This window comes from Mustela putorius, unplaced genomic scaffold, assembly GCF_011764305.1.
Source record: "Mustela putorius furo isolate JIRA1106 unplaced genomic scaffold, ASM1176430v1.1 tig00000174_pilon_pilon_pilon, whole genome shotgun sequence".
Taxonomy (NCBI): Eukaryota; Metazoa; Chordata; class Mammalia; order Carnivora; family Mustelidae; genus Mustela; species Mustela putorius.
Genome location: NW_025421304.1, coordinates 31,859,362 through 31,886,280, shown reverse-complemented (window position 1 = coordinate 31,886,280; position 26,919 = coordinate 31,859,362). Strand labels below are relative to the sequence as shown.

Genomic DNA, 26,919 nt, shown 5'->3' with positions numbered 1-26,919 from the left:
TTCAGTGCAACTGTGGACCTGTCTTACCATGTAGCATCCAGCCCTCCCTGGAAACAGCACGCTGGCATCTCTCCAAGGAGTGTCTTTATTCAGGGTGATCATAAACATCACAGCCTTTCAGAGTAAACCTAATTCCCCGGGGCCCCAGATATACCCAGTCCTTTAGGGCTGGCTGGGAGGCAGCCTGTTTGCTGTAGTGTCTAAGGAGGAGAGAATGACTGCCCATGCAGAAAGCTGGCCTGCCTTGGCTTTCCCACATAATTAGGAGTCCGAGGGACTCACCTCTCTTGGTGGGGGGAGGCTACCTGCAAAGCACCACGCAGACAGGCCTGAGTACAGACAGCAGGGTGAGCTGGGCCTTACTTCCTGCTGTTTGCAGTGGAACAGTCTGTGCTGTCAGAGCTCCCCAAGCCAGACAGCCTTGCCCAGCTACTTGGCCGTGGCCACTTAGGGAACAGAGCCTGAAGAATGACAGGCCAGATGGGCCACGGCTACAGGCGCAGCCTCTTGATGTCCTCGCTGCGGAAGTCCATGCGCAGAGCCAGCACCTGGCGTACTTCGGCAGGGGTGAGGCGCCATGTCAGTGGGCCAGAGTTGGCGCCCCAGTAATCTAGGATCTCCGTGACCTGTGAGGAAGAACACTGGCAAGTCAGCAATGAGAGGCTACCCTGAGAGAAGACAGAGCAGGGCGGTGCCCAGGAAGAAGATGCTCTGTAGTGCTGGGCTGCTGGTGGACACTTGGTTTTGAGAAGAGTCTATCCAAATGTTGTTTCTGCCTCTCTTCCCAATTACCTTTCCCTCACCAGGTCAAGGGAGCCACACATACCCGCTCCAGATTGAGGATTGTGGCCATCTGGGAGAGCCGGGCAAACTTGTCTCGGATGGTCCAGGTGGTCACTGTGGTAAGGTAGGCGATGAGTGACCTCAGCTCCTTATCAAACTGCAGACCGCCCAGCTGCAAGAGAGCGCAAGCTCAGCCAGCGTTCAAGGCCTGGCCCTCCTGTGCCTCAGGCAGCTCCAAGGCCTCAGATGCCAGGGCAGGACTGCAGCTGGATGTGCAGGGAGCTGCAGGCAGCAGACTGAGGGGATGCAAGGCCTAGGATGGCAGGTCTTGTCTTCCTCAGAGGAAAAACAAGAGCTGGGGACCTGTACTCCCTGGACCTTACCCGGTTAAAGGTGGATTTCAGCACCACTCTCTCCAACTCGACTGCAACAAGGCTGGTCATGAGGCCAGTCAAGCTGTCATAGATGACTGGAGACAGGCTGGCCTGCACACAAGAGGTTAGACATAAGCAAGAGTCGTACCTAAGCCCCTCTGCCTCCAACAGGAGTCTTTGGGGGTGGGGGGAGTAAGCACAGTTACAAGAGGCCATCGTCCCCGATGTATGTCTACAGTATGTCTACAGGCTGGAGTATGTCTACAGGCTGGGGCCTGGAAGCGTTTTCGGGGTTCCCAGTGGAGTGTGATGAGAAGCCAAAGGCTGCTGATTTGGGCAGAAGTGGGTAATTCCATAACCCGGTCTCTCAGCCCCTGCTTACCTTGAACTCCGCCATTTGTTGCTCCAGGTTAAGGATGAACTGTTGTACCCAGGGGTCATTGGCCTCATAGTCGTTGAATTCTTCCTGTCAGGAAACAAGCTGGGTCACTGGGAGTTTCTCCAGAAAGTACCATTCACCCTACCCCCCACTTTCACCCCTCTAAGAAAACAGAGGAAGAGGTCTTTCCTCTCTAGCTTCTGACTCATCCAGGTGAAGCAGCTTGGACATCCAAGCTGATATATGCTAAAGCTCCTGGCATTTTATTTCCTTTTGGATCTCATGTTCTGCAGGAATGACATCATTAGGCTAAGAAAAAAGCTCTTAAGTGTGATAGATAGGGCAAAAAGCTTAATAAAAGAGGATGTGCCAGGTCATGGAAAACCCCCTACAGGTGTCTTTCAGAGCCTGTCTGTCTGCAGGAACAACCTGTTTCCTGGGAAGAACCTCGTCTGCCAGAGTGAGGAAAGTGGGCCAAAGGGGCAGGGAAGGGCCGGTCTGTTCAGACAGCTCCACTGCCCTCCAGCCAGGGAGCTGGAGAATGAGGAATAATTCTGGGCCTGATGGCTGCCTATGGTCAGGCTGACCTCTTCGATGTTGTGGGAGACAGATAAGAAGGTGTTGATCCAAGGCTGCACCTGCGGCTTGATGGCTGTGCTGTTTAACTCCGTTAGCCCTTCCTGCGGAAAGAGAGGCAGAGACACATCAGACACAGAAGATGCATATACCTTGCCCTTCCTTTCTTCTGCTCCATCCATCTTGTGACTGCCACGGTGTTAGTCTAGTTCTCTGGTTTTTCTGTGAGCCTGTCCAAAGTCTACCAGAAAATGCTAATCGAAGAGGTCATAAACAACCTGTTCCTTTCTAGATTTGTGCCAATTCAGGTCCAGGCTATGGGGTTGGTTTGGCAAATTCAAGAGATTTCTGAGTACCTGATAGTAGGCAGCACCTTTGCCTAAGGCCAGGCTGCAGGTCTGAGTAACCATGTGGCTGCACTTCCTCTGAGCACCTTTCTGGGCTCTTGGCACTGGGGGCCAAGTGGAGACTCAAAAGGACCACAATGCTGGCTTGTCAGGATGACAACTGCTGAAAAACGAATCTTCAAGGCACTCACACGAGCTCAGTATCTTACATGCTATTCCCTCACTTCTCCTTGTTCCTTATATATATTGATCCCATAATAAACCAGTAACAATATTCTCAGAGCAACACACAGGCACAGGATTCAGTCAACAACTGATCCTGGGGCTTACCTGCAGGAGGTCTCGGAATTTGTTGGACACGGCAGCCAAGTCAGAAAGGCAGCTGTCAAACTTGGCCTGGGCCTGCTCCCCTCCAATGCCCTGGCTGAACAACTTGGTGCAGTCACTCTAGGGGAGAGTACCCAGTTATCAGGCTTCCAAGCATGGCTGGGATGTGCGGGTGCGGGGAGGGTGGGGAAGGTGCCCATGTGCAAGCAGCCATTTCTCCGACTCCAGCTTTCCCTGGGAATAGCTACAGTCCACTACACTCCTAGGCAAGAGTCCTTGAGAGGTTTCAGAAAACTTGGATTCTATCCCAGTGGCTAGCCACTTGGCTCTCATTTCTCCCTTTGTAAGATGAGAGTATTGGTATCAGGGGGTATGAATAAAAAACATAAAAACCGGAAGTTTTTTTATACCTTTAGAGCCAGCCATTCCTAGCTTCAAATTCTGGCTACATATTGGTTGAGTGACCTTGGTCAAGTGATTTAAAAAGTTTCTGAGCTTCAATTACCCTGTTTATAAAATGGGAACACAAATTCCTGTCCCTATGGTAGTTGGGAGAGTTGGAGGAGATGATGCATGAAGTGCCTAGCACAGCTCCTGGCAAGCAGTAGACACTCAGGTGATGCGAGCCTTAATGTTATAGTTTCTGCTTTTTAGATAATTTGGTCCTGGGGTGCCTGGGTGGCTCAGTCAGTGGAGTGTCTGACTCTTGACACCAAGATACCCCAATAAATAAATCTTTATAACAAAATAAAATAATTTGGTCTGGGTGCCCAAGGGAGATCATCATGATCGTAGCTAAGTTTTAAGTGCTTACTGTATGCCAGGCCCTATTTAAAATATTTAACTTTTATTAATTAAGGTACCTGTCTTAAGAAGTAGGTACTGTTACTATCTCTTTGTATAGATGAGGAAACACAGAGAAGTTAGTAATTGGTCTAACACCACCCAGTAGTTAAGTAGTAGAGCTGGGATTCGAGCTGGGATCCTGGCTGCAGAGTGCCTGTTCCTAACGCCTGTACAACAGCCTAGGTATGGAGAACATCACAAGTGGAGCTGCCTGAAACTCACCAAGTTTTGATTTGCCAGGAGCTCCTTAGAAGTCTGTGCGCTTCTGGCTATGCAGGCAGCAGTGCGGAAGAGCTAGCTGCAAGGGGTCTGATGCAGCTGGCGGGAGCCCTCAGTTCCACAGCAGCTGAACACACACTGTCTTTGCCTGGCCTTGTAACCTCCTCATGCTACCTGACCTGTCCCGAAGGGCTGCTGGTGCGGTTCAGGAAGAACACGCGTGAAATGCACGTCTAAGGTGGGTGGGATTCATGGGAACAGTTTTCTCAACTCTTTGCTACCCTTTTCTTTCACTTGCTAATTCTGCTGGCTCAGGTCTAAATTTCTAACATTTCCCAAAATACTCCTTCCAAATTCAATATCCTAAGGACAAAATCTTAAGGACAAAGTTAGGAATACAATCTAAAAGGTGCTGTGACTCAACAATGATGACCGCTATCCTGGCAAACAGGTACTGTGTGACGAACACTATGCTTTTGGTTCACTCTTATTATATTCCATTTTAAGGCCTTTTGGGGGGTAAATTTCTAATCTGAATCTCCCACCTGGCTGCTCTCTCTCAGCCTCCTTCAGGAACTGCATCAGTTACAAGGATCTCGCCCCCCGTGCTGGCTCCTGGCCCCCTCAGTCTGCCCATCCCTAAGCCAACACTCACCATCAGCCTGTGCACTGAGCCCTGTGTCTCTGCAGTAACGTTTCCTCCTCGGACTCAGTGTCCGCTGGGATGGCAGGACCCTGGCTCCCCTCCTCTCCCAGAGGCAGACTTTTGGAGTGAGGGAGAGTTGGCCCTTCATTTTCTAATACTTAGCAGCATAATTGTCTTGTGCTATTATTAGTTATTAACTGTTAGTACAGTTACTAACTACCCCGACATGCCTCTTACAAACCAGGTATTTTATATTATTACATTCCATTTTTGTAATAACTCTGTGAGGCAGATATCATTCTCCCTATTTATAGATGAGGACACTGAGGCTCCAGGAGGTTAGAGAACCCGCCTCCTGCCACACAGCTGGTCAGTGGTCAAACAGAGCTATGAACCCAGGGGGATCTGACTTCCAAACCCAAGCAATTTACACCACACTGTGTAGTCTTCCTTTAAAAAAAAAATGGTAACAGCAACAGCTTTGTAGCAGGTTTGGTAAACCTTATTTCACCTTAATTTCCTAGTATTTTTATAGGACTTTATAATTTTTTAAAGTGCTTTCAATCCCTTTTTAATTATGCCCCCAATAAACCCAAATGAGGGCAGGAAGGAGATCTGTTTTATAGATGAGTGTTGAGGCTCAGGGAGTTAAGGGACTTGCCTGAGGTCACAGGCCCAGTATGTGCTGGAAGTGCTAATTTGAATTCTGATCTTCCAACTGGTGGGCTGATCACGAACGAATCCCCTCTGGTGCTCTGAAGGAAGACTAGCTCCGTGCCAGGGGACGCACAGTCCCCACCAGAACCAGTGCACAGCCCTCCCTGCACAGGCAGGCCCAGAGAGGCTGCAGCTGACAGGCAATGTCCTCCATACCTCCAGCGTCTTCTTCAGGGTGGAGATGTTCTCACTGCACACTTCCACGTTGTTCAGGGTGACCTGGGAGATGAAGACAGAGGAACGTGACTTCCTGCTCACTGGTGTCTGAACCACTCCAGTGCCAGACTGGCTGACAGCTGTACTACTGAGGCTCAGAGGAGCGCTAAGGAACACACACAGCAAGGTCATCTGGAAGGGTGCTCAGGTCTTAGATTGGGCCGAATGGTGAACCAGGCTTGCCCTTTCTCCTGTGACTGACACTAAGACAGCAAAGCCATCTAATGTCAGGGGTAGTGACCCAAGGTTTCAGGACTTTTTGTCCCATGTTTAGGCACACAGGTCTGGGAGAAGTCCTTAGCTCCAAGCCCAGGTCGGTGAGGCAAAGGCTGACATTCGTTTAAGAAATGCTTTCTGGGGCACCTGGGTGGCTCGGTTGAGCCATTAAGCATCTGCCTTTGGCTCAGGTCATGATCCCAGGGTTCTGAGATCGAGCCCCATGTGTGGCTCCTTGCTCAGTGGGGAATCTGCTTCTCCGTAGGCCCCTGCCCCTGCTCATGGTCTCTCTGTCAAATAGATAAAATCTTAAAAAAGAAAAGTTTCCTGGGATCTACCCTCTCATAGAGTTCATATTCCAGAAGGCAAGTGAGATTAGAAATATCAGATAATGATAAACACAATGCAGAATAAAGCAGGATGAGAGGACAGAAAGTTTGTGACAGGCCACAGGGCTACAGCCTGAAATAGAAATCAGGTCTCCCTACTCTTGGCTAAGAGCTCCTTCTTTCATAACTGTATCATCTTATAAGCTTGGTGCAGAAATAGGAATCATAAAAAGCAGCTTGTAACAAAAGTGATGATTAAGGCACACTGCTATGGTCATTTTAGAAGAAAGAAACATTTTGGTCTAAGGCATTCAAGGAAAGCTCCTTGGAAGAAATTGGTGACTGAGATGAACTTAATTCAGCTCCAAAAGGCTGGAGTAATTCTGACAAGATGAGGGTGAGTACATTTCTCCACCCGCATCGGCCTTTCTTTAGTGCATTGTCAGGCCTCTTTGATATTTTCTTAATGGTATTTAGGATTACCCAGTAGTATTTTGTTTGCCTTTCCCGCTAGAATGAGAGCTCCATAAAGGGAGGGATCTATTCTGTTTTCTTTAGAGCTATATCTCTAGTAGAACGCTGCCCAACAGAACTTTCTTGATGATAGAAATATTCTATATCTTAATTGTCTAGTACAGTAGCCCCTAACCATCTGTACATGAGGCTAATGAACACTTGAAATATGGCTAGTACAACTTAGGAACTGGATTTTTGGTTTAAATTTATTATTTATTTATTAAAAAGATTTATTTGTCAGAGCACAAGCAGGAGGAGAGGTAGGCAGAGGGAGAAGCAGGCCTCCTGCTGGGCAAGGAGCCCGATGCAGGACTTGATCCCAGGACCCTGAGATCATGACTTAAGCAGAAGGCAGACACAGGCATCCCCCCCCCCCAGCCTTTTTTTTTTTTTTTTAAGATTTTATTTATTGGTTTAAATTTAAATAGCCATCTCTGCCTACTGGCTGCTACATCGTGCAGTGCAGTTCTAGAGCCTAGAGCAGTGCCTAATACACAGAAGCATCTCAGTAAGTATTTGTTGAATGAATGAGTAAATGAATGTGTTCTGCAGAAGGGAAAACAAACAGTTGCAGAGTGGCAGAAAACCCCAAAAGGTATTTGGGGATCAGCAGAATTAGTGTACAGATATGTGCAGGAAATGGCAAGAGGTAAAGCTGCAGAGGTGAGTGAAGTCAGACTAGAAGTTGGAAGCCACGCTCTCCTGTGGACAACGGCGTGGCACCGAGGATTACTACCTACCAGGTGAATGCTGGATGCGCACAGATGTGGTTTGGGAATACTAATCTAGAGGCTGTGCGGGGGTGGAATTACAGAGTTTGAGAGGATCATACTCTCTCTGAACTGGTGTGCTGGGGGCATGACCATGAAGGCAGGGGTAAGGCAGGGAGGACCAGTTTTCAAGAGATGAGTCAGAGGCTTCAGGATTTGGGGGTAAAAGAAGAATTCTAGAACTCCAAGGACTGAGATTAGGATGATCCCTCTTGTGTCCCCAAGAGTGCTTCCCTCATCACTGTCCTGCAGCCAATACTGAAAGATCTTGCTGCTGACAGTGCTGAGGCCACTTTCATGGGGGATGGGTAAGACTTAAAGCCTTCGTTAGCATGCCACACACAAGGCTGCTCACATCACAAGCCTGCAGAGAAATAAGTGCACTGTCACGACAGCTCAAGGATGAAGGCCACAACTTAAATGTTTCCAAGGCATTTAAGGGTGTAAGAAAAATCTATCATAAGGGGAAAATGGATTTGAGTTCAAAAGCTATTAATTTCAAAGTTTCATTTTACTGACAGTCCTTGTAAGCATGGATTCACTGGGCTTATCCGTGGTTCGTGGTGACTGATCTGTCAGCACCGATGGGGAATTCATCTTGACAGCCAAATGAATCAAGGTGACATAAGAAATAAGTGCCGCAGTGGGAGTGATGACATTTTAAGTTGATGGCGTTGGGAAAACGGGAAACCTGTCACAAAGCATTTAGCATCACCTTTCTTGTTGGCCTTATCTTCTGGGCCCTCAAACAATGAAGCTGTCTGTGTGGCAGCCAGTGTCATGGGGACTTGTGGGGCCAAGGGGAGAAGAACAGCACTAGTGTGGCAGGATGGGTCAGACTCCGGAAGCTGTCAACAAACCACCACGTGAAGGGGCAGAGCTCTGAGGTGGTCAGCAGCTAGGTGGTCATTTCTGAGCAGAGAAATGAAAGAATAAAAGTAAGTTCGGTAGAAAATGAAATGAATGCAAATATAATGAAAAATTTAAGTCAGTTCGTGATCATAGGGAACTGGCTGCCAGACATTTTGGCAAAGTCTTCCAAAGGTGTCGGATTTCAGAAGCCTCTTGGAGCTGATCCTCTTTCTTGGAAACAACCAGGACATCCCGAATCACTAGAACCCATGCTCAGGGACAATATTTTCAGTGACAGGAAGACAGTGGGGCTGCCTAAAGAGCCTCCATACTGAATCTGCCTCAGGATGAGTCACTGTGGGTTAACTTGCACAGGTGGGTGGATATTAGTATGTTTATGCTACTGTCTCCATAAACAACAGCTCTTAACTCTTTCGGGGGTCACAGATACCTTTAAGAAGCTGATAAAAGCCAAGGACCCTGCTTCCATGGAGAAAAAAAAAGGTACAGACTTGGCATCTAACCCCAGGGTGTCCAGAGACTCTCTTTGTAGGCTACAAATGGAGAGTTCTATTGTTGGGTGTTTCCTTCAGGCTCTGAACCCCAGGAACGAAGAAGACTCAAGAGCCTGGCCATTATGGGGGTGGAGCAGAAGGACCTCGGACAGCACTGTCACCACTCATGCCAATACAGCACATGCCAGGAAGGGCTGATCACAGGCTCAGCACTCATCTATATTCTTTTGACTCATCACAAACTGGCCGTTAACCTTGTATAAGCCCTTTCATCCTTCCATGCTTTTCCCTTCCCAGCTGTCATACAACTGGTAAGACACTGCTTCATGTTGTCCGTCATTCTGGCTAAGAGCTTCAAAAAGGTCATCTTTCTGAGGAAGTTGAAAGCCTAAGAAGTGTGCTAGGAAAACCACCCTGCTAGGCCTAAATGATCAGTACCCCTCCATGTTGTGGGACTTCCCTCAGAGAAGTGGGCTGGAGGCTTGGCACAGATATTACCGTCGGTTCTGTGGCAGATGCAACCCAGGCTTGATACTCAGTGGAGCCCCAGGAACAGCTTCCTAGTGCTCTTGGGAATGAGCACCTGGGAGAGCTGAGGAGCCCAGCCTTCCAGGCAGGGAACAGCGATGTCCTGGATTGGATTGCTCAGAAATAGGTCCCTGAATAAGAAGTGGTTTCAGAACCTTCTAGGGGGAGCTTTCCTTAAAGGAGGAGTTTTCCTTCTACAGAGGGAATGGATGAAAAGTCTCTAGTTGAAAGCTAATTACACTGTGGCTTAGAGGTCATAATTTAACCTCTTGAAATAAATGGACCAGCTCCCAACCTACGGGGCTACCTACCAGAAAGGACAGCTTGGCCTCGTCAGTGCTCTCAATGCCTTTTGTGTCAAATTTGCCTTGCTGGAGGCTGCTATGCATGATGTTCACGGCACTCGTCACCCCTCGCTGGATATCCTGGAGGGTGGTGGCCGGGAAGCCCATCCGCAGCTTGTTGCACAGAACGTCTCTGGGAGGGAAGCAGAATGGCATATGGAGATCGACAGCACTCGATCTTGCTTCCAGGACGGTGGAAGAGAGGGCGCACGACCCTAACCCAGCGGCATGAGCTGCTCTTTTGCGAGAATAACCAATCCTTGAGACCATTGTAGGAGAACTGGAGCATCCAGGGTATGAGAGAGACCAATGCCCCTTTAAGGGCATTGATATGACCAGAACATATAGAGGATATTGGCCAGTTCTTGGCTTCCTATGAGGATTTCAGTTACCGCCACTGAGCTCCAACAAACGCAAGAGGAGGCACAGAGCTTAGTGAAAGGCAGTACCATTAAGTGGTGAGAGAACAGGTTTTGGGAGTCAGTTCTGGGCTTCACTCCATATTCCACCATTTATGAGGTGCCTGCTCTCCCTGAGCCCTAGTTTCCTCATCTGTAAGAGAGGTAATGGTTCCTACATCATAGGGTTGTTCTCAGGACTGAATGAGAGCAGGAAATTAGTATAGTGCTTGGTTTGTAGCAATGGTAACTATGATTGCTATATTATACCTACTGCCTTCAGCTGAGCTGACTGTTCTCTTTCCTAGGTCTGAGGGCCAGTAACCCCTCCAGTCCAGTTCAAGGAGCACAGATGCAGCCTGTAAGATATCTGGCTGCTCTACAGCTGCCTGGACCCAAGGATGTTGTACCATGGATAGGAGTTTTATCCTGTATAGCAATGAACTAGAATCATATGGGGAAATAAAAGGAAGCAACAGGGGCCTCAGGAATCAATATTAAATCAAACTAGGACCTTCCTCCTTCCTAGAAAGTAGAAAGGGAGTCAACCCTACCTGAAGTCGGACTCCAGCTCCGTGGTGGCAAGGTTGATCATGGCACAGAGACAGTCGATGCTAGAACTGGACAGAGCCCGCCCAATGCACTTCTTAACAATGTAGAAGACATCATCCACCATGCTGGATGTCAACTGGCCTTTCTCATAGGTGTCCAAAGCCACAGCCTAACCAAAAGGCAAAGCAGCCAGTGAGGGCTCCAATTCTGCATGGCACTGTTCTAGATGGTTCTGGAATAGGCTCTGGTTCTGCTTCTTTTTGAACTTGCCCTTTTTTCTCCCAACATGGCTTACTCTGGTCACAGTCTGGTGTGGATCCTCCTTGCCAAAACAGCTCATTTCCCTACTGATGACTATGTTAAGAATTAAGTATTTAGGGCCTTTGCCCTGGGGACACCTGTTACCCAGGATGTAAGACATCAGGAGAGGCCCTTCTTCCCTGAGGTTCTTTACTCACATACTTCCACGGAAGTAGGTAGGCTCCCTGGCAGGGGATCACAAGTAGGGCTCCCTGAGGAGCTGAGGTGTTCTTTTGTGATTCTTGGGAAAGACATCCTAGCTAGGTCTTTGGAGAGCAGGACAACTCTAAAAATGCCCTCTAATCATACAAAGGGGTACTGCTCGGTTGCACGCAAGGATATTCTCAAAGCAGTCCAAGAAATGTGACATGCCTCGGCCACTCTTCCAGTCTGGTTTTTTGCACAGGAAGCCCAATTTCCAAGAAGTGTATCCTCTGTCCTACCTTGTTGACAGTCTCCCTCATGAAGTACTCCTCCATGGTGATATAGAAGCCAATGAGCTCCTGCATGGTACAGCTCAACAGGCAGTTATTAAGGAGCTTGTCCAGGCTCTTCTGGTGCTCTAGGGGACAGCCAGGAAAGGGATACTCACTTTTCTTCCTCAAGAGAAAAAGTTCGACTGTTTAAATTTTCCCAGGTTCCTTTCTAGTCTTTCCTCCCAGTCTGTACATAATTTACATGGTTATAATCACAGTCCAGACATAATTTTGTATTCTGCTTTAAGAAATTATATCATATACACCCTGGGGGACACCTAGGTAGCTCAGTAAGTTGAACGCCTGACTTGATTTTGGTCATGATCTCAGGTAATGAGATGCAGCCCTGCATAGTGCTCTGTGCTTAGCGGGGAGTCTGCTTGAGGATTCGCTCCCCCTCTGCCCCTCCTGCTCGTGCACTTGCATGCAATGCGCATGCTCTCTCTCTTATTTTAAACCAATAAAGCTTTTAAAAAAGTATATTATAGGGGCGCATGGGTGGCTCAGCGGGTTGGGCCGCTGCCTTCGGCTCGGGTCGTGGACTCGGAGTCCTGGGATCGAGCCCCGCATCTGGCTCTCTGCTTGGCGGGGAGCCTGCTTCCTCCTCTCTCTCTGCCTGCCTCTCTGCCTGCTTGTGATCTCTCTCAAATAAATAAATAAAATCTTAAAAAAAAAAAAAAAGTATATTATATATGCTTGAAACTAATGTAACATTGTATGTCAACTATACTCAAATACAAAATTAATAAAAAAACCCCAAAGGATTATATCATAAATATTTTCAATGTTTCTACAAAGCTTCTGTTTTCTTAACTTACTTATTTTTAATAGCTGTGTGATAGCTTATCAGGTAGATAGTCCACATTTTTTAAAACTTTTTTTAACTTTTTAACTTTAAAACTTTTTTTTAACGTTTTATTTATTTATTTGACACCCAGAGAGAGAGAGAGATCACAAGTAGGCAGCAAGAGAGAGAGAAGCAGGCTCCCCACCGAGCAGAGATCCTGATGCAGGGCTCGATCCCAGGACCCTGAGATCATGACCCGAGCCAAAGACAGAGGCCTAACCCATTGAGCCACCCAGGCGCCCCTAAACTCCATCTTTAGACACTTGGATTATTTCTAAATGTTTTGTCCTTATCAGAAATAACTGGAAACCACAGTAATTGCAGATTATGGTAATTAAAAAAAAAGATTTTATTTATTATTTATTTGACAGAGATCACACATAGGCAGAGAGGCAGGCAGAGATAGAGAGGAGAAAACAGGCTCCCCGTGGAGCACAGGGCCCGATGCAGGGATCAATCCCAGGACCCTGGGACCATGACCTGAGCCGAAGGTAGAGGCTTTTAACCCACTGAACCACCCAGGCGCCCGAGATTATGGTAATTTTTAAAAGATTTTTATCTTTAAGTAATCTCTGTACTCAATATGGGACTCAAACTCACAATCCTGAGATCAAGAGTCGCATTCTCGCTGACTGAGAAGGCCAGGCACCCCTACAGTAAAAGTGTTTGTACAAAGGATATTTTACTTCTTTCCCATTAGAATTAACTAGTAAGCCTTAAAATTCCTAAGTTTCCAGGGCAAAGACTGAAATATATTGGGTACACTACATTTCATTCTCTAAACCAGTGTGGTCCAACAAAATTTTCTGTGGTAATTAACATGTTCTGTATCTGTGTTGTCTAATATGGTAGCCACTATTCAGCACTTGAAATGTGGCTAATGTAATTGAGAAACTGAATTCGTTTTTAATTAAAAAAAATTTTAAAATTTTTTATTAACATATAATGTATTATTAGCCCTAGGGGTACAGGTCTGTGAGTTTTTACACACTTCACAGCACTCACCATAGCACATACCCTCCCCAATGTCCATAACCCAACCACCCTCTCCCTATCCCTCTTCCCTCAGCAACTCTCAGTTTGGAGAAACTGAATTCTTTTTTTTTTTTTTTAAAGATTTTATTTATTTATTTGACAGACAGAGATCACAAGTAGGCAGAGAGGCAGGCAGAGAGAGAGGAGGAAGCAGGTTCCCTGCCGAGCAGAGAGCCCGATGCGGGGCTCGATCCTAGTACCCTGGGATCATGACCTGAGCCAAAGGCAGAGGCTCCAACCCACTGAGCCACCCAGGCGCCCCTGGAGAAACTGAATTCTTAATTTTAGTTAATTTTAGTTAAATGTAAATCTAGAGAGTCCTATGGGGCTGGTGACTACTGTATTGGACACACAGCTCTGAACAGTGACAGTCTTTATGAATAGCAATGCGCATCAAAATCCAAATGAGCATACATCTTCCTTTAAACATCAAAGCAATACCATTCTGGGTCATATAAATAATTCCCTTGCCATGTATTAAAGTCATGTAGAATGCCAGAGATGCTGTGATAGTTTCAAGTCTTTAGTTCAGGGAATCCTGCATATACTTAACCACCAGGAATTAAATGGTCTTCTTAAAAATCCAGAGAATCAATCTGTAAATGAAACTGGACTATGGCCCACATTTCTTCCCAATGTATTTATCCCTTTAAAACTTGTGACTGGGGGAACTGGGAGACTGAGGGAGGGAGTGAAAGGCTTTCTTTATACTACATACTCTTTTCATATACTCTTTAAAATATATACTCTTTTTTCAATATTATGGCTCAATACTGTATTAAAGTGTTTTTTTTTTAAGATTTTATTTATTTATTTGACAGACAGAGATCACAAGTAGGCAGAGAGGCAGGCAGAGAGAAAGGAAGAGGCAGGCTCCCTGCTGAGCAGAGAGCCTGAAGTGGGGCTCGATCCCAGGACCCTGGGATCATGACCTGAGCCGAAGGCAGAGGCTTTAACCCACTGAGCCACCCAGGTGCCCCTTAAAGTGTTATTTATTTATTTATTTTTTTAAAGATTTTATTTATTTATTTGACAGAGAGAAATCACAAGTAGATGGAGAGGCAGGCAAAGAGAGAGAGAGGGAAGCAGGCTCTCTGCTGAGCAGGGAGCCCGATGTGGGACTCGATCCCAGGACTCTGAGATCATGACCTGAGCCGAAGGCAGCGGCTTAACCCACTGAGCCACCCAGGCGCCCCTTAAAGTGTTATTTTTAAGAAAAGATTTTATTTTATTTTTTTTTTTTAAAGATTTTTTATTTATTTATTTGACAGAGAGAAATCACAAGTAGATGGAGAGGCAGAGGCAGGCAGAGAGAGAGAGAGAAGCAGGCTCCCTGCTGAGCAGAGAGCCCGATGCGGGACTCGATCCCAGGACCCTGAGATCATGACCTGAGCCGAAGGCAGCGGCTTAACCCACTGAGCCACCCAGGCGCCCGAAAAGATTTTATTTTAGAGAGAGAGAAAGAGAGCAAGTGTGCACAGCTTGATCTCAGGACTCTAGGCTCATGACCTGAGGCGAAGGCCCACGCTTAACCAACTGAGCCACCCAGGAGCCCCTGAAGTGTTACATACTATAAAATTCACACCTTGTATTTGTACATTTCAATTTTTTTTTAAAGTAATTTTACAGAGTTTTGTAATAATAGCCACAATCCAGTTTTAGAATATTCTTATCACTCCCGAAAGTATCCTTACGGAATTAAGTATATCTTTTTGTTCTGTGTACCTACACATCATGTGCGCAAATCACTTATTTATTTACTTATTTTTTATCATTATTATTTTTTAAGATTTTATTTTTAAGTAATCTCTGTACCCAATGTGGGGCTCAAACTCACAATCCCAACATTAAGAGTCACATGCTCCACCAACTAAGCCAGCCAGGTGGCTGGCTTAGTTATATTAAATACTATTTATATTAAATCTATTTATTTATATTATTTATTAAATATGAATACTATTTATTATTTATACTATTTATATTTATTGATTTTATATTTATATTAAATATTAAATACTAATCCCTAAGTAGAGCTGGCAACGAAACATGGTGTGGAGAAAAGATTAGAGGAAAATAATTTAACCGTTCTGGACATTAGCTTTCCTCACCTGTAAAATGACTAAATGGTCTCATAGAGCGAGTCTAATTCTAATATTCATAAGTCTGTCTTTTTGGGAGTCACAGACTACAAAGGTTAAGAAGTGCTAGTTATTTCTTTGTTAAGAGATCTGTGGCTTACAAGAGCAGTGTGGTGTGATTAAGAGATCAATGCCAGGGGCTCCTGGGTGGCTCAGAGGGTTAAGCCTCTGCCTTCGGCTCAGGTCATGATCCCAAGGTCCTGGGATCGAGCCCCACATCGGGCTCTCTGCTCAGCAGGGAGCCTGCTTCCCCCCCTCTCTCTGCCTGCCTCTCTGCCTACTTGTGATCTCTATCTGTCAAACAAATAAATAAAATCTTAAAAAAAAAAAAAAAGAGATCAATGCCAACTCTGTCCTAGCCCTCCCAGAAAATATGGGAAATGCCTTTTACCTTGCTTTACTTCTTCTGAGGCCATGGAGTCCCCCACCTCAAAATCAGAGCTGATCCTCTTCCTGAGGAAGCGTAAGTACAGCTCACTGCGGGCATTCATGAGGGTGACCTCAGTCAGGATAGGGTCCAGTTCCCTGAGAGACATGGAGCAGGAGTAAGAAGGAGGACACTGGATTCCCAGATATAAGAACTACTGGGCAAACACAGTCCCAAACTCCCTCTCCCACTGGGCCCAGAAGGGTGAGCTCTGCCAGATAGTCATACTGGCTCTGCTGGCCCGATTATACTCAGAGACAGCTTCAACCACATACTCTACTTACTGTTTCACCTGAACCCACTCACCACTAAAAAATAATGTCAGGGCTAAATAAGAGAATGCGAGGTGTAGTTTTGCTAGTGGTTTACCTATGCTTCACATGAAAGGAACCACACCTCCCCAACCTCTTATTTAGCTATGGTGGGATTTTAGAATACACTATTAAACTATGGCCCATGCCCATTCAGATGAAAAGGAAAACAATCTTGAAAAAATTAACAAAGTTGAAGGACTCATACTTCCCAATTTGAAAACATAAAACAATGTATGCCATACAGTAAATACTATATATATGTTAGGTATTATTATTATCTACTTTATAGACTACAGATGCCACAAGGAAAGAATTATGTCTGGTTTGCTTACTTTGCTTGCTGCCACATCCCCAGTACCAAAGACCAGTGTTTGACCCAAAATGTGTACTCAGTAAAAATTTACTGATTGAATGAATACATTTTTTTAATGTCTGAATTTTAACAAGCATATTTTTATTAGAAAAAATAAAAGCTTGAGTCAGAGTATTTCTGAAACACAGATCACATAGTAATAGAGCAGTCTCTGAATGATACACAATTACCAATTCAAACTCCTATGGGCTAAGAAAAAGAGGGTTATTACCTTGGTTCTATTTTTTCTGTTGTAGAATTTCTCATCAAGCTATTCTGGACATGCCGGAACTGCAATATACCAAAGAAATGAGAATGTTCTTCCCCACCCTCCTTCTACCTCCCTCCTGCTGGTCCCTCCAAACTTCTGGCATAAAAGAATGTTTAAGTTTAGTCTGCTTAACAGGCAGACCAAAAGTAGGCTATCAGCATGATGAGCCAAAAATTTACTTTTGATTTAGATTCTAATCTAAATCTATTATTGCACTTAGAAGTGATGTTAATGGTGTTCAAATGAACTACTGCCTACTCTCCTAGAGTTCTAGAAATAAAGCTGAACGGCTACCCCTATTTTTTTTTTAAGATTTTTATTTATTTATTTATTTATTTATTTGAGAGAGAGATCACAAGTTGATAGAGAGGCAGGCAGAGAGAGAGAGAGAGGGATGCAGGCTCCCTGCCAAGCAGAGAGCCCGATGCGGGACTCGTTCCCAGGACCCTGAGATCATGACCTGAGCTGAAGACAGCGGCTTAACCCACTGAGCCACCCAGGCACCCGGCTACCTCTATTTCTAAATCCTACTTACTTCCTCTGCTCAAAGGAAAGGAGAAATAAAGTTCACAAAAAAAGCAAGTGTTACTGTGAGCACTTAAAGAACTAAGGAGAAGTCTGAGACAAATGACTTGACACTTAACAGGACCTTAAGAAATAGAATTCTTATACCACTAGAAGGTACTGTTGCACATTCTGTGATAGAGAGGTGCTCTAATGTTTCTGTTTCAAGAAGCCCCTTCTACTTCTTTCTCAGTCTTGTACTATATTATCAGAAGACCTCAAATCCAAAGTAAGCTGCTGAGAGGAAAGATGCAGGCAGTGTGCATTTGGCACGTATTTTTCTATCTATTTCTGCTTTCGTCCCTTCCCTATCGCACCTTAAATTTATTGCATTCAGTATCGCTGGCTCACACGGTGTCCAAACCCCCCTGCAGCTTCCCCAGCTCACCTGCTGATGGTAGTCCCGCTGCTTGATGAACTTGTCCACCACTTTCTCCACTTGTCTGTCACATTCCACCTGCAGATATTTTATCAGAGTATAAAGTCTCCCTGGCCCATAATAGGTCTCCACTATTGGCTGGTGGGTCTCCACAATGCGGGCAATACCTAGAATGGAGAAAATGAGAGCGCTGGATTCCAAATCTTCCCTCCACAAAATAAACTCCTTTCTTCTATCCAGGACTCTGGGGTCTAACTCAACCTTCCAAAATGAATACAAATGGTTCGTGCCAGTACTGGGAATTGCTAAGCAAATGTCTGTTTTATACAGTGCTTGGTAAATCAGAAGGCATTTACTTTATGTATGATAGTTTAACAGGAGCATCTTTAGAAATCAGCATCACTCTCTTCCCAATAATTTACTTTATGGTTAAATTTACTCTTAGCATTTGGGTCTTGAGGGACAGGGTGGCTTAAAAGACTTGAGAGCCTAATTTTTGCTAATTAGATACTGAAATAAAAAGTTAATTCTCCAGGGTCGCCAGGATGGCTCAGTGGGTTAAACCTCTGCCTTCGGCTCAGGTCATGATCTCAGGGTACTGGGGTTGAGCCCCACATCGGGCTCTCTACTCAGCAGGGAGTAGGAGTGTTTCCCTCTCTCTCTCTCTCTGCCTGCCTCTCTGCCTACTTATAATCTCTCTCTCTGTCAAATACATAAATAAAATCTTAAAAAAAAAAGTTAATTCTCTAATGTATCAATCAATACACAGCAAGCTATAAGAATAAAATGAAGGCATCAGGCAAGCAAGGGGAGAAGAAAACCTAGGATGTGGGTGTTAAGTGGTGAAATCTCCAGTCTCTCTCGAGTGGAAAAGGAGATTTACCTTCAAAAAGAAGAGTGAGTGTATCTGCAAAGATGACTGCAGCTCTCCGATCACTCATGTCTGTCCCCAGCACCAACAGCAGATTCTCCTCAGATTTACTGGCCACCTGAAAAGTGGAAAATCCACAATTCTCAGATCAAAGGCTAGTTTTAGTTTTCCAAAAAGACCTTCCTTGACTCTCTTTTCCCATGTTTGCTTTGATGCTTGAAAGCTTAGAGAGGATAGAGGAACATCCCTTGGGGGCTCTGAGTTGTCTGGGCCTCACACAAGAAAAAGAACTTGAGCATAGTGGTAACTCTTCTTTAATTCAAAGATATAAATAATGCTTTCCTTTTCTTTGAAGGTATGTATTGCCATTACCCAAACGAGAAAGTCCCCACTTCCAATAATCACCTCAAAGGATAACTCAAAGTTATCATTAATGGTGCTTCATTGAGGGTGCCTGGGCGACTCAGTCGTTAAGTGTTTGCTTCGGCTTGGGTCATGGTCCCAGGGTCCTGGGATCGAGTCCTATATCGGGTTCCCTGCTCAGCAGGAAACCTGCTTTTCCCTCTCCCACTCCCTTTGCTTGTTTCCCTCTCTGGCTGTCTCTTTCTGTCAAATAAATAAAATCCTAAAAAAAAAATTAAACACCTAAACAAAAATGGTGCTTCATTGAGCAGGACAAGGAATATGGGTACTGCAGAAGGGACTTTAAGGGGATTTACTTATTTATCTTTTAAGATTTTATTTATTTTATAATTTTTTAAAAATTTATTTATTTGACAGACAGAGATCACAAGTAGGCAGAGAGGCAGGCAGAGAGAGAGGGAAGCAGGCTCCCCGCTGAGCAGAGATCCCGATGTGGGGCTCGATCCCAGGACCCTGAGATCATGACCTGAACTGAAGGCAGAGGCTTAATCCACTGAATCACCCAGGTGCCCCAAGATTTGATTTATTTTAAAGGGATTTAAAGTAAAAGCCATTTCTAGATCAAGATGGCAAAGTACTGATAAAAAATGGCCAGCCCCACATATCCCCCTTATATTTTATTTTATTTTTTAAGATTTTATTTATTTGACAGAGATCACAAGTAGGCAGAAATGCAGGCGCGGGGCAGGGGGTGGGGAAGCAGGCTCCCCGCTGAGCAGAGTGCCTGATGTGGGGCTTGACCCCAGAATCCCAGGATCATGACCTGAGCTGAAGTCAGAGGCTTTAATGCACTGAGCCACCCAGGCGCCCCTTATATTTTGTTTTTTATAAATTTTTGAGAATGGTTAAGACATACACACTTAAATATTCAAAAGGAATAAAGGAGTGCTCAGTGAAAAGCAGTTCTGCCTTTATCTATGTCTCTTAGTCTCCTAAGTCTCTTCTCCAGAGAAAACCATTATTAACCCTTACACAAACATGTATTTTATTGTCACTTCTGTCATTTGAAGCAAAAATGCTGCATATAGTTGTTTAACTTAACCATATGTTAGAAAAAGAAACAGGTCAGCACATTCAGAACTGTCTCATTTTTTTTTTAAATATTTTTTTAATTAAAGATTTTTATTTATTTATTTGAGAGAGAGAGAGCATGAGAGGGGAGGTCAGAGGGACAAGCAGACTCCCCATGGAGCTGGGAGCCCAATGCGGGACTCCATCCTGGGACTCTGGGATCATGACCTGAGCTGAAGGCAGTTGCTTAACCAACTGAGCCACCCAGGTGCCCTGTCTCATTTTTCTTAATGCAGAATAGTGTTCTATCACAGGGAATCTGCTGGGGGGGAGGTGGCAGGATGTACTCTGACATATAAACAACCCTCTGCACACATGTCTGCTGAGATTTGCATCTTTCCACCTAACGTCAAGGGGAAGGGGCTGAGTCTTTAACTGAAGCCTGTCTCTTTTTCAGGATTTAACCTTAAGTGACCTCACCTCCTTCATCTCAAAGTGGCTTATTTTGAGACCCAATCCTGGTTATGAAGTCTGAAAACAACTAGCCAACAACGCTGAATGCTCTTAAAAGAAGCCAGTTTCTGGCTGACATCTTAAAAAGGGTGATTCAGCTTGTCAGAGAATTTGCATTTTAATTTTCCCATGTTTTCATTCAGCCTGTCATAACTGAATGTACATCAGTAGATGTCTAGGCCATAGCTAGGTAAGTGTTGAATGAATGTATGCATCCAGTCCTGCTACAGTGGGAGCAGGAAACGGGAGTTAAATCCAGAAGTGAGAAAGAATCCACAGAAACTGGATCCACACAGTGCCCCAGTCTGCAGGCAGAGAATCATACCACTCTCTTACCAAGCAATCGGGGGCCATACCTGCTTGCAAAGGTATTCTGAGAACTTGCTTAATCCCTCCTCATGTAGACCCAGCAGTGGGAAGATCTTGAAGAAGCGCTCCACCTGGGGCAGATCCCCTTCCTTAGTAGCAATGGCAAACTTCTCTGTTACAATGGCTTTGAGACGCTGCTCAGCTTCCTGCAGCAATTTCAGGTTGGCGTCAATCATGCTGCCTGCACAATGGGAGGAATATGGGAAATAATGTAAAGAATCGAACTCTCTCGGGTCCATGCCATTTTGTGCACCACTATTCATTCGAAATATACAGAAGTTCTAATAGAGCGAAAAAAAAAAGTAAGATCTGTGCACAAGTAACTATAACAAACTAAGTGTATAAGTGTAGTAAGAAAGTGTCCACAAGTCACATTTCAGTTGAAGTTAATTAGAAAAGTCTTCCCAGAAATGATATCCTATGTTTTAAAGATGGGCAGGGTTTTGATACCTGAAAAACTAGTACATACATTCCAGGCCAAGGGAATGAAATGGGCAAAGGAATAGAGAGAAAAAGATGAAAAAAATATTTCTAGGGTATTGCAAGTAATATAAACTCTGGCATACAGAGTATTCTATATACATGCACAGTGAATGGATGCGTGAGTGAACAGCATGAAACAAAGTGAGAAAGACAGGGTGGGTTGAAATCACAGAAGGCCTGGAAAGCCAGGCTAAGAATTTAATTTTGTAAGTAGGTGATATGGTCAAGTGAAAACCCACTGGCCAGAGGAACAATAGATCTGGATTCAGTTTCCTTTTCCATAAAATGGGAATAACAACACCTGTCCTAGGGTAGTCTACAACCTCTACAGGGTTGAGAATCAGACAAGGAAATTGCCTGATACCCTTTTCTTGGGTGAGTTTGCCTTGTTCAGATTACAGATGCTTGTAACTAAACCAGAATTTATAGGTGCTTAAACCAGATTACAGATACTTGTAACGACCATAGAAATCAACAATTTGGGATGGATGTCACCTTCTTTGCCCTGTCGGCTGAGCTCAATGACTGACTTGTCCAGGCACAAGTAGCGATGAATGTGGGCCGCAGCCTGCTCATAATCTTCATTCCTCAAAGCAGTCTGAACTCCATCCATGCAGAACTTCAGGTCCAAGATATCATCAGCTCTCTGAATGGCTTGATAGAGGCGGTTCTGCAAAAAGACCTGGAGCTTAGAAACAATGCCCTATTCTTTCAAAACATCTCTTCAGAAGGTAGGGAGATTCAGGAGGAGAATCCAGTTAACCCGAGGCCCTGAACCAAAACCAAGACCAGTTATAAAACTGTTACTGATGATGATCAATAGCACCGACAGTATCATGCAATTTTATTTACGTGACGAGGTCATTCATTTTAATGGAAACAGGAACAGGGACAAGCCATATTTGTATTTGGCTGATGCTATTAAATTAATAATGGAATCAGGCTGTATTTAACATTTGGGAAGAGGATATTATAAACCAAGTAATAAGATAAGTGATACATGTGGAAAATATTTTTCTTTTAGAATAGGCAAGATTTTTTTTCTTTAAGTTTTGTTTATTTAAGTAATCTCTACATCCAACATGGGGCTAGAACTCACAACCCTAAGATCAAGAGTTGTGCTCTCTTCTTACCGAGCCAGTCAGGTTCCCCTAGAATAAGCAAGAATGTATAAAAAAAAAAAACCTTAACAATGTGACTTGGTGGTTGTGTGGCTATTAGCATTTTGTGGTAAGTTATTTTTATAGAATCTCAACAAATAGATTGGAAAGAGTTATGGTATTTCACAGGGGAAAACTGAGACTGGGACTGACTTATTCAGGAACTCAGATCCTCTGCTATTCACTTCAGTAGTCATTAATACTCTATGGTCAGTGAGGACTTGAAATGTGGCTAGTCCAAATTAAGATGTGTAAAACACACACTGACCTTCAAAGATTTAGTATAGAAATAAGGCAAAATGTCTCATTAATACCATTTTATAGTAATCATATGTTTAAATGGTATTTTGGATATAATGGGTTAAATAAAACATATTACTAAGATTATTTTCACCTATTTCTATTTTATTTTTTATTTTTAAAATATTTTATTTATTTATTTTTGAATTTAAAAAGATTGATTGATTTCACAGAGCAAGAGGGAGAGAGAGAAGCAGTTTCCCCACTGAGCAGGGAGCCTGATGTGGGGTTCAATCCCAAGACCCTGGGACTATGACTTGAGCCGAAGACAGATGCCTAACCAACTGAGCTACCCAGGCGACCCTCTGTTTTACTTTTTTAAAATAATGAAAAAAAAAAATACTGGCTACTAGTGGGACACCTGGCTGGCTCAGTCAGGAAAGCATGATACTCTTGATCTCAGGGTCACGCATTTAAAACCCATGTTGGGTGCAGAGCCTACTTGAAAGAAAGATAAAGAAAGAAGGAAGGAAGGAAGAAAAGAGAAAGAAAGAGGAAAAATAGAAAAATGAAGAAAAATGGCTACTAGAAAAATCTAAAGTTAAATGTATGGTTTATATTCTTTTCCAATTTGGATGATTTCTATTTCATTTTCTTGCCTAAATGCCTGGCTAGGAATTCCAGTACAATGTTGAAGAAAAGAAGAGCTGCATCCTTATTTTATTCCTGATCTTAGGGGCAATGCACCCAGTCTTTCACTGGTAAGTATGAAGTCAGATGTGGGATTTTTGTAATTGGCCTTTATCAGGTTGAGGAAGTTCCTTTTATTACAAGTTTTTTTTGAGTTTATGCCTTTTCTGAGTTTATGAGATGATCATGTGTTTTTATCCTTTACTCTACTGATGTGGTAGATATATTAATTGATTTTCAGGGTTTTTTTTTTAAAGGATTTTATTTATTTATCTGACAGAGAGAGAGTGAGCACGAGAGAGGGAACACAAGCAGGGGGAGTGGGAGAGGGAGATGGAAGCCTCCTGCTGAGCAGGAAGCTGATGCAAGGCTCGACCTCAGGACTCTGAGATCAGGTCGACTGAGCCACCCATGTGCCCCTAATTTTCAGATGTTAAAGCAACTCTGCATTCCTGGGATAAATCCCACTTGGTCATAGTATATTCTTTTTCATGTGGTGCTAGATTTGGTTTGTTGGTGTTGCTAAGGATTTTTATGTCCTTATTCATAAGATGTACTGGTCTTGAGTTTTCTCTTCTTCTGCCTCTCTGTTGGGTTTTACTATCTTGGATTAAATTTCTATTGAATGGTGCTACTGTAATTTCTAATGCGGTGGCCTCTCTATTGCCCCCTACTAACTCAAACATCAGAAGTTCAACAGGATTACCTTGGCCAAGTCAAGCTGACGGACTTTGCTGGATACATTCTCAGCTAGGTTGCAGGTAAAGGTGATCATTCCAGCTAGCTGCTTTGCATCTCCTTCAATCAACTGCAGATTGGGACTGGAGACACATGACAGCACATATACATCCAGAGAGGCAGAAGGTAGGAATAAGAGATGGAAAATTTTTTTTGTAAATGGAGACTATGTCTTCTACTGTCTTTGTACTTCCCCACAACTTTTAGCTCAGTTCACTCTACTCACAGATTTTCCTAAAGAGTATTTTGCTGAAAACTCAGGTCTGTAAAAGTCATTAAAAAAATGACTTTTTATAACTACTAAACAGACCTAAACAGACTTTTTATAACTACTAAACAGAATAGATGCTCCCCATTGCTGAGTATAAAGTGCACTAACCAACAAGCAAAGAGGGTGATGAGATCAAAGAGCAATTTTTATGCCTAGCAAATACTCAAAGTTTGTAAAAACAGTGGTTCTCAACCTTGAACCATAATCAGGATCAGTGGGTGTGCCTGTTAAAGGCTTGTCAGATTCCTTGGCTCTATGCACCAAGTTTCTGATTCAGTAGGTTTTGAGTGGCGACTCGTAATTTGCATTTCCAACAAGTTTCCCAATGAGTTTGATACTTCCAAGGACACTTTTGAGAACCACTTGACTATACCCTTAAGTGTTCATTTCATTCTGAAATAATCCTCCTCTACATTTCAAAGTCAAGTAGCATTTTACAACAGAAAGTTAGGAAAAACAGTAATTTATCCATCCAGTGGACCTTGTCGGAATGACAATAGCGCTGCGAGACTCACCCCATTCGATGGAGAGTGACCATTTTACTTTCAATGGTGTTTTGCTGTTCCAAAAGAGCATCCAGTTCTCTCTCTACCAGTTTCTGAAACACAGACAAGCATTTTGTCATCAGAATGGTCAGAAGGAACCTTAGAGTAATCTAACCCAACCACTTAGCTTAAGGGTGAATCACGTTTCGAATGTCTTTCCTTTCACTGAGTTCTCCTAGGACTTTAACCAACAATACTTCATTTTTTGCATGTATCACATTGCAGGCTGGCTGCTACCTATTGTATATTTTATCCCATCTAGCAGATGAACACCATAAAGGCCAGAAGTAAACTTTAATTCAATCTAAGTAGCATAGTACCTAATGCAGGAAGGCATTTAAAATATAATTGCTAAATGAAACTTTCAAAGTGGAAGTTACAAAAAGTCCCTTCATAGTGTACAGTCAGTACCCAGAAGGGATAAAAACATAATTCTCTCAACAAAGTTATTTACTGCATTACTGCAAAAGACATTAACCTTCTTAAATGCTTGAGTTTCTTCATCTGTAAAACGTAATACATATCCTATAGTACTGTTGTGAGAGCCAAACAAGGTAACAAATGTAAAGTGCTTAACAGAGTATGTGAAACATTGTTTATTAACAGCCATCGATATCAGCTATATATTTCTATTAAAATAGTTCAGTAGGATCCAGAGGGGAACGTCCCCTTGACAGTCATCAAAAACAAATACAGAACTAAAATTGTCCTGTCTGGAAGATGGGCTTAATTTCACCTTAAAAATTGACTGCCTTAATGAATGCATGCTTAGGACTGTTAAAATACTAAATTTTATAAAGCACATCTTGCTGAAAAATGGCACCATAAAATGCTTTACTTGGTGCAATTTAATATTTGGAGATATTCTTAGATATCAATAATCCCTCCTCCCTCCCGCTGAAACTGACTTTTGTACTCAAACTTAATTAAAAGTTTGGTTTAGGGAACAGCTACTAAACTTTATCAGGCCTTAGATCTCTTTCTTCTGAGTGGCAAGGAACCCAAATGATATCATAAAAATATCCTGGCAGCATCAGGTTGCCACGGAAAATGGAGGGTGCAAGGAATCCTTAAGAGAATACAGTCTATGCTCCTGACACAATGCAGGGGTCCAAAAGATGAAAGTTCCTAGTTCAAGATTAGACAGTTGTGCCTGTCTTAAAACCTCAAGCTTCTACAAAGCTGTGCACTTACCGAACGCTAAAACCACACCCCTCCCCCCAAGTCATTCCCTACAAAAGTCTTATAACGCTTCAGGTTTCTTTGCAAAGACTTCCTTCTTAAAGGAGGTAACGCGGTGAAAGCGTTTCGTAATTTTTTAAATGGCTAATTCAATGCAAGGGAGCCTTTCTCACTTTGAGAAGCAAGCAAGTTGACTCTAACTGCTCTGGCCGAAAAACTTAGATTAAGGGCCAGGGAAATCAAAGGGAACGAAGCAGATCGCCGAAATAACACGGAAAACAAGTTTAGGGACACCAGATCAAGTGAACAGAGATGTCACATCCTCCCAGATACACTCAACTACACTCCTCCTTCTTCAATAAGTGCTTTTTTTGTTTCCCTCGGCAGAGGCAGAGAGAGAACTTCCCACAGCCCGGAATTCCCAAAACTGACGTCTCCTAAGCCCCCTGCCCCTGGGCCATTCCCCCACCTCCTCGCCGCAGAGCCGTTCGTATACAGCCTCTAGCTCCTGCAGCTCGGTCAGGGAGCGAATGAGCTCAGTAGAGATTTCCGAGCAGCAGCCTCCTCCCATCCCCTCAGGCGAAGGAACCCCTGACAGCTTCTGAGGGGACTCGAGATCCGCCATCTTGGTCCCCATTTCGCTCTTCCGGCCCCGCGAGGCCCCCGCCTCGTTTGCGCGCCCGGTCATGCGGCTGCCCAAGAAAATGCCCGACGGATTTATGGGTAGTTTTTTTTTTTTTTTAAGTACACTGTAAAAGGTCTGTTTGATTTCTTTTCTCCTGGGAAAGTGACGGGCATAAGGTATGTTTAACTAATTTTCAATGTCGAGTCGAAGAAAGAAACATTTTAAAAAATTACATATATATTCTT

The 26,919-nt window shown here is 43.9% G+C and overlaps 1 protein-coding gene across 1 annotated transcript; it reads right to left on the bottom strand.

The window, feature by feature from the left end:
- Nucleotides 1-69: 69 nt before the first annotated feature.
- On the bottom strand, nt 70-26,720 carry COG4 (component of oligomeric golgi complex 4). The gene is made up of 19 exons (XM_004754027.3): nt 26,519-26,720; nt 24,838-24,920; nt 24,020-24,134; nt 21,719-21,893; nt 20,728-20,921; nt 18,437-18,542; nt 17,563-17,720; nt 16,572-16,630; nt 15,638-15,771; nt 11,194-11,312; nt 10,453-10,619; nt 9,468-9,633; nt 5,371-5,433; nt 2,790-2,906; nt 2,124-2,216; nt 1,540-1,623; nt 1,167-1,268; nt 827-955; nt 70-626 (listed from the first exon to the last, which is right to left on the bottom strand). Exons 1-19 carry the CDS (start codon nt 26,684-26,686, stop codon nt 492-494), a joined length of 2,367 nt encoding a protein of 788 aa, XP_004754084.1. The 5' UTR covers nt 26,687-26,720; the 3' UTR covers nt 70-491.
- Between the last annotated feature and the right edge of the window lie 199 nt (nt 26,721-26,919).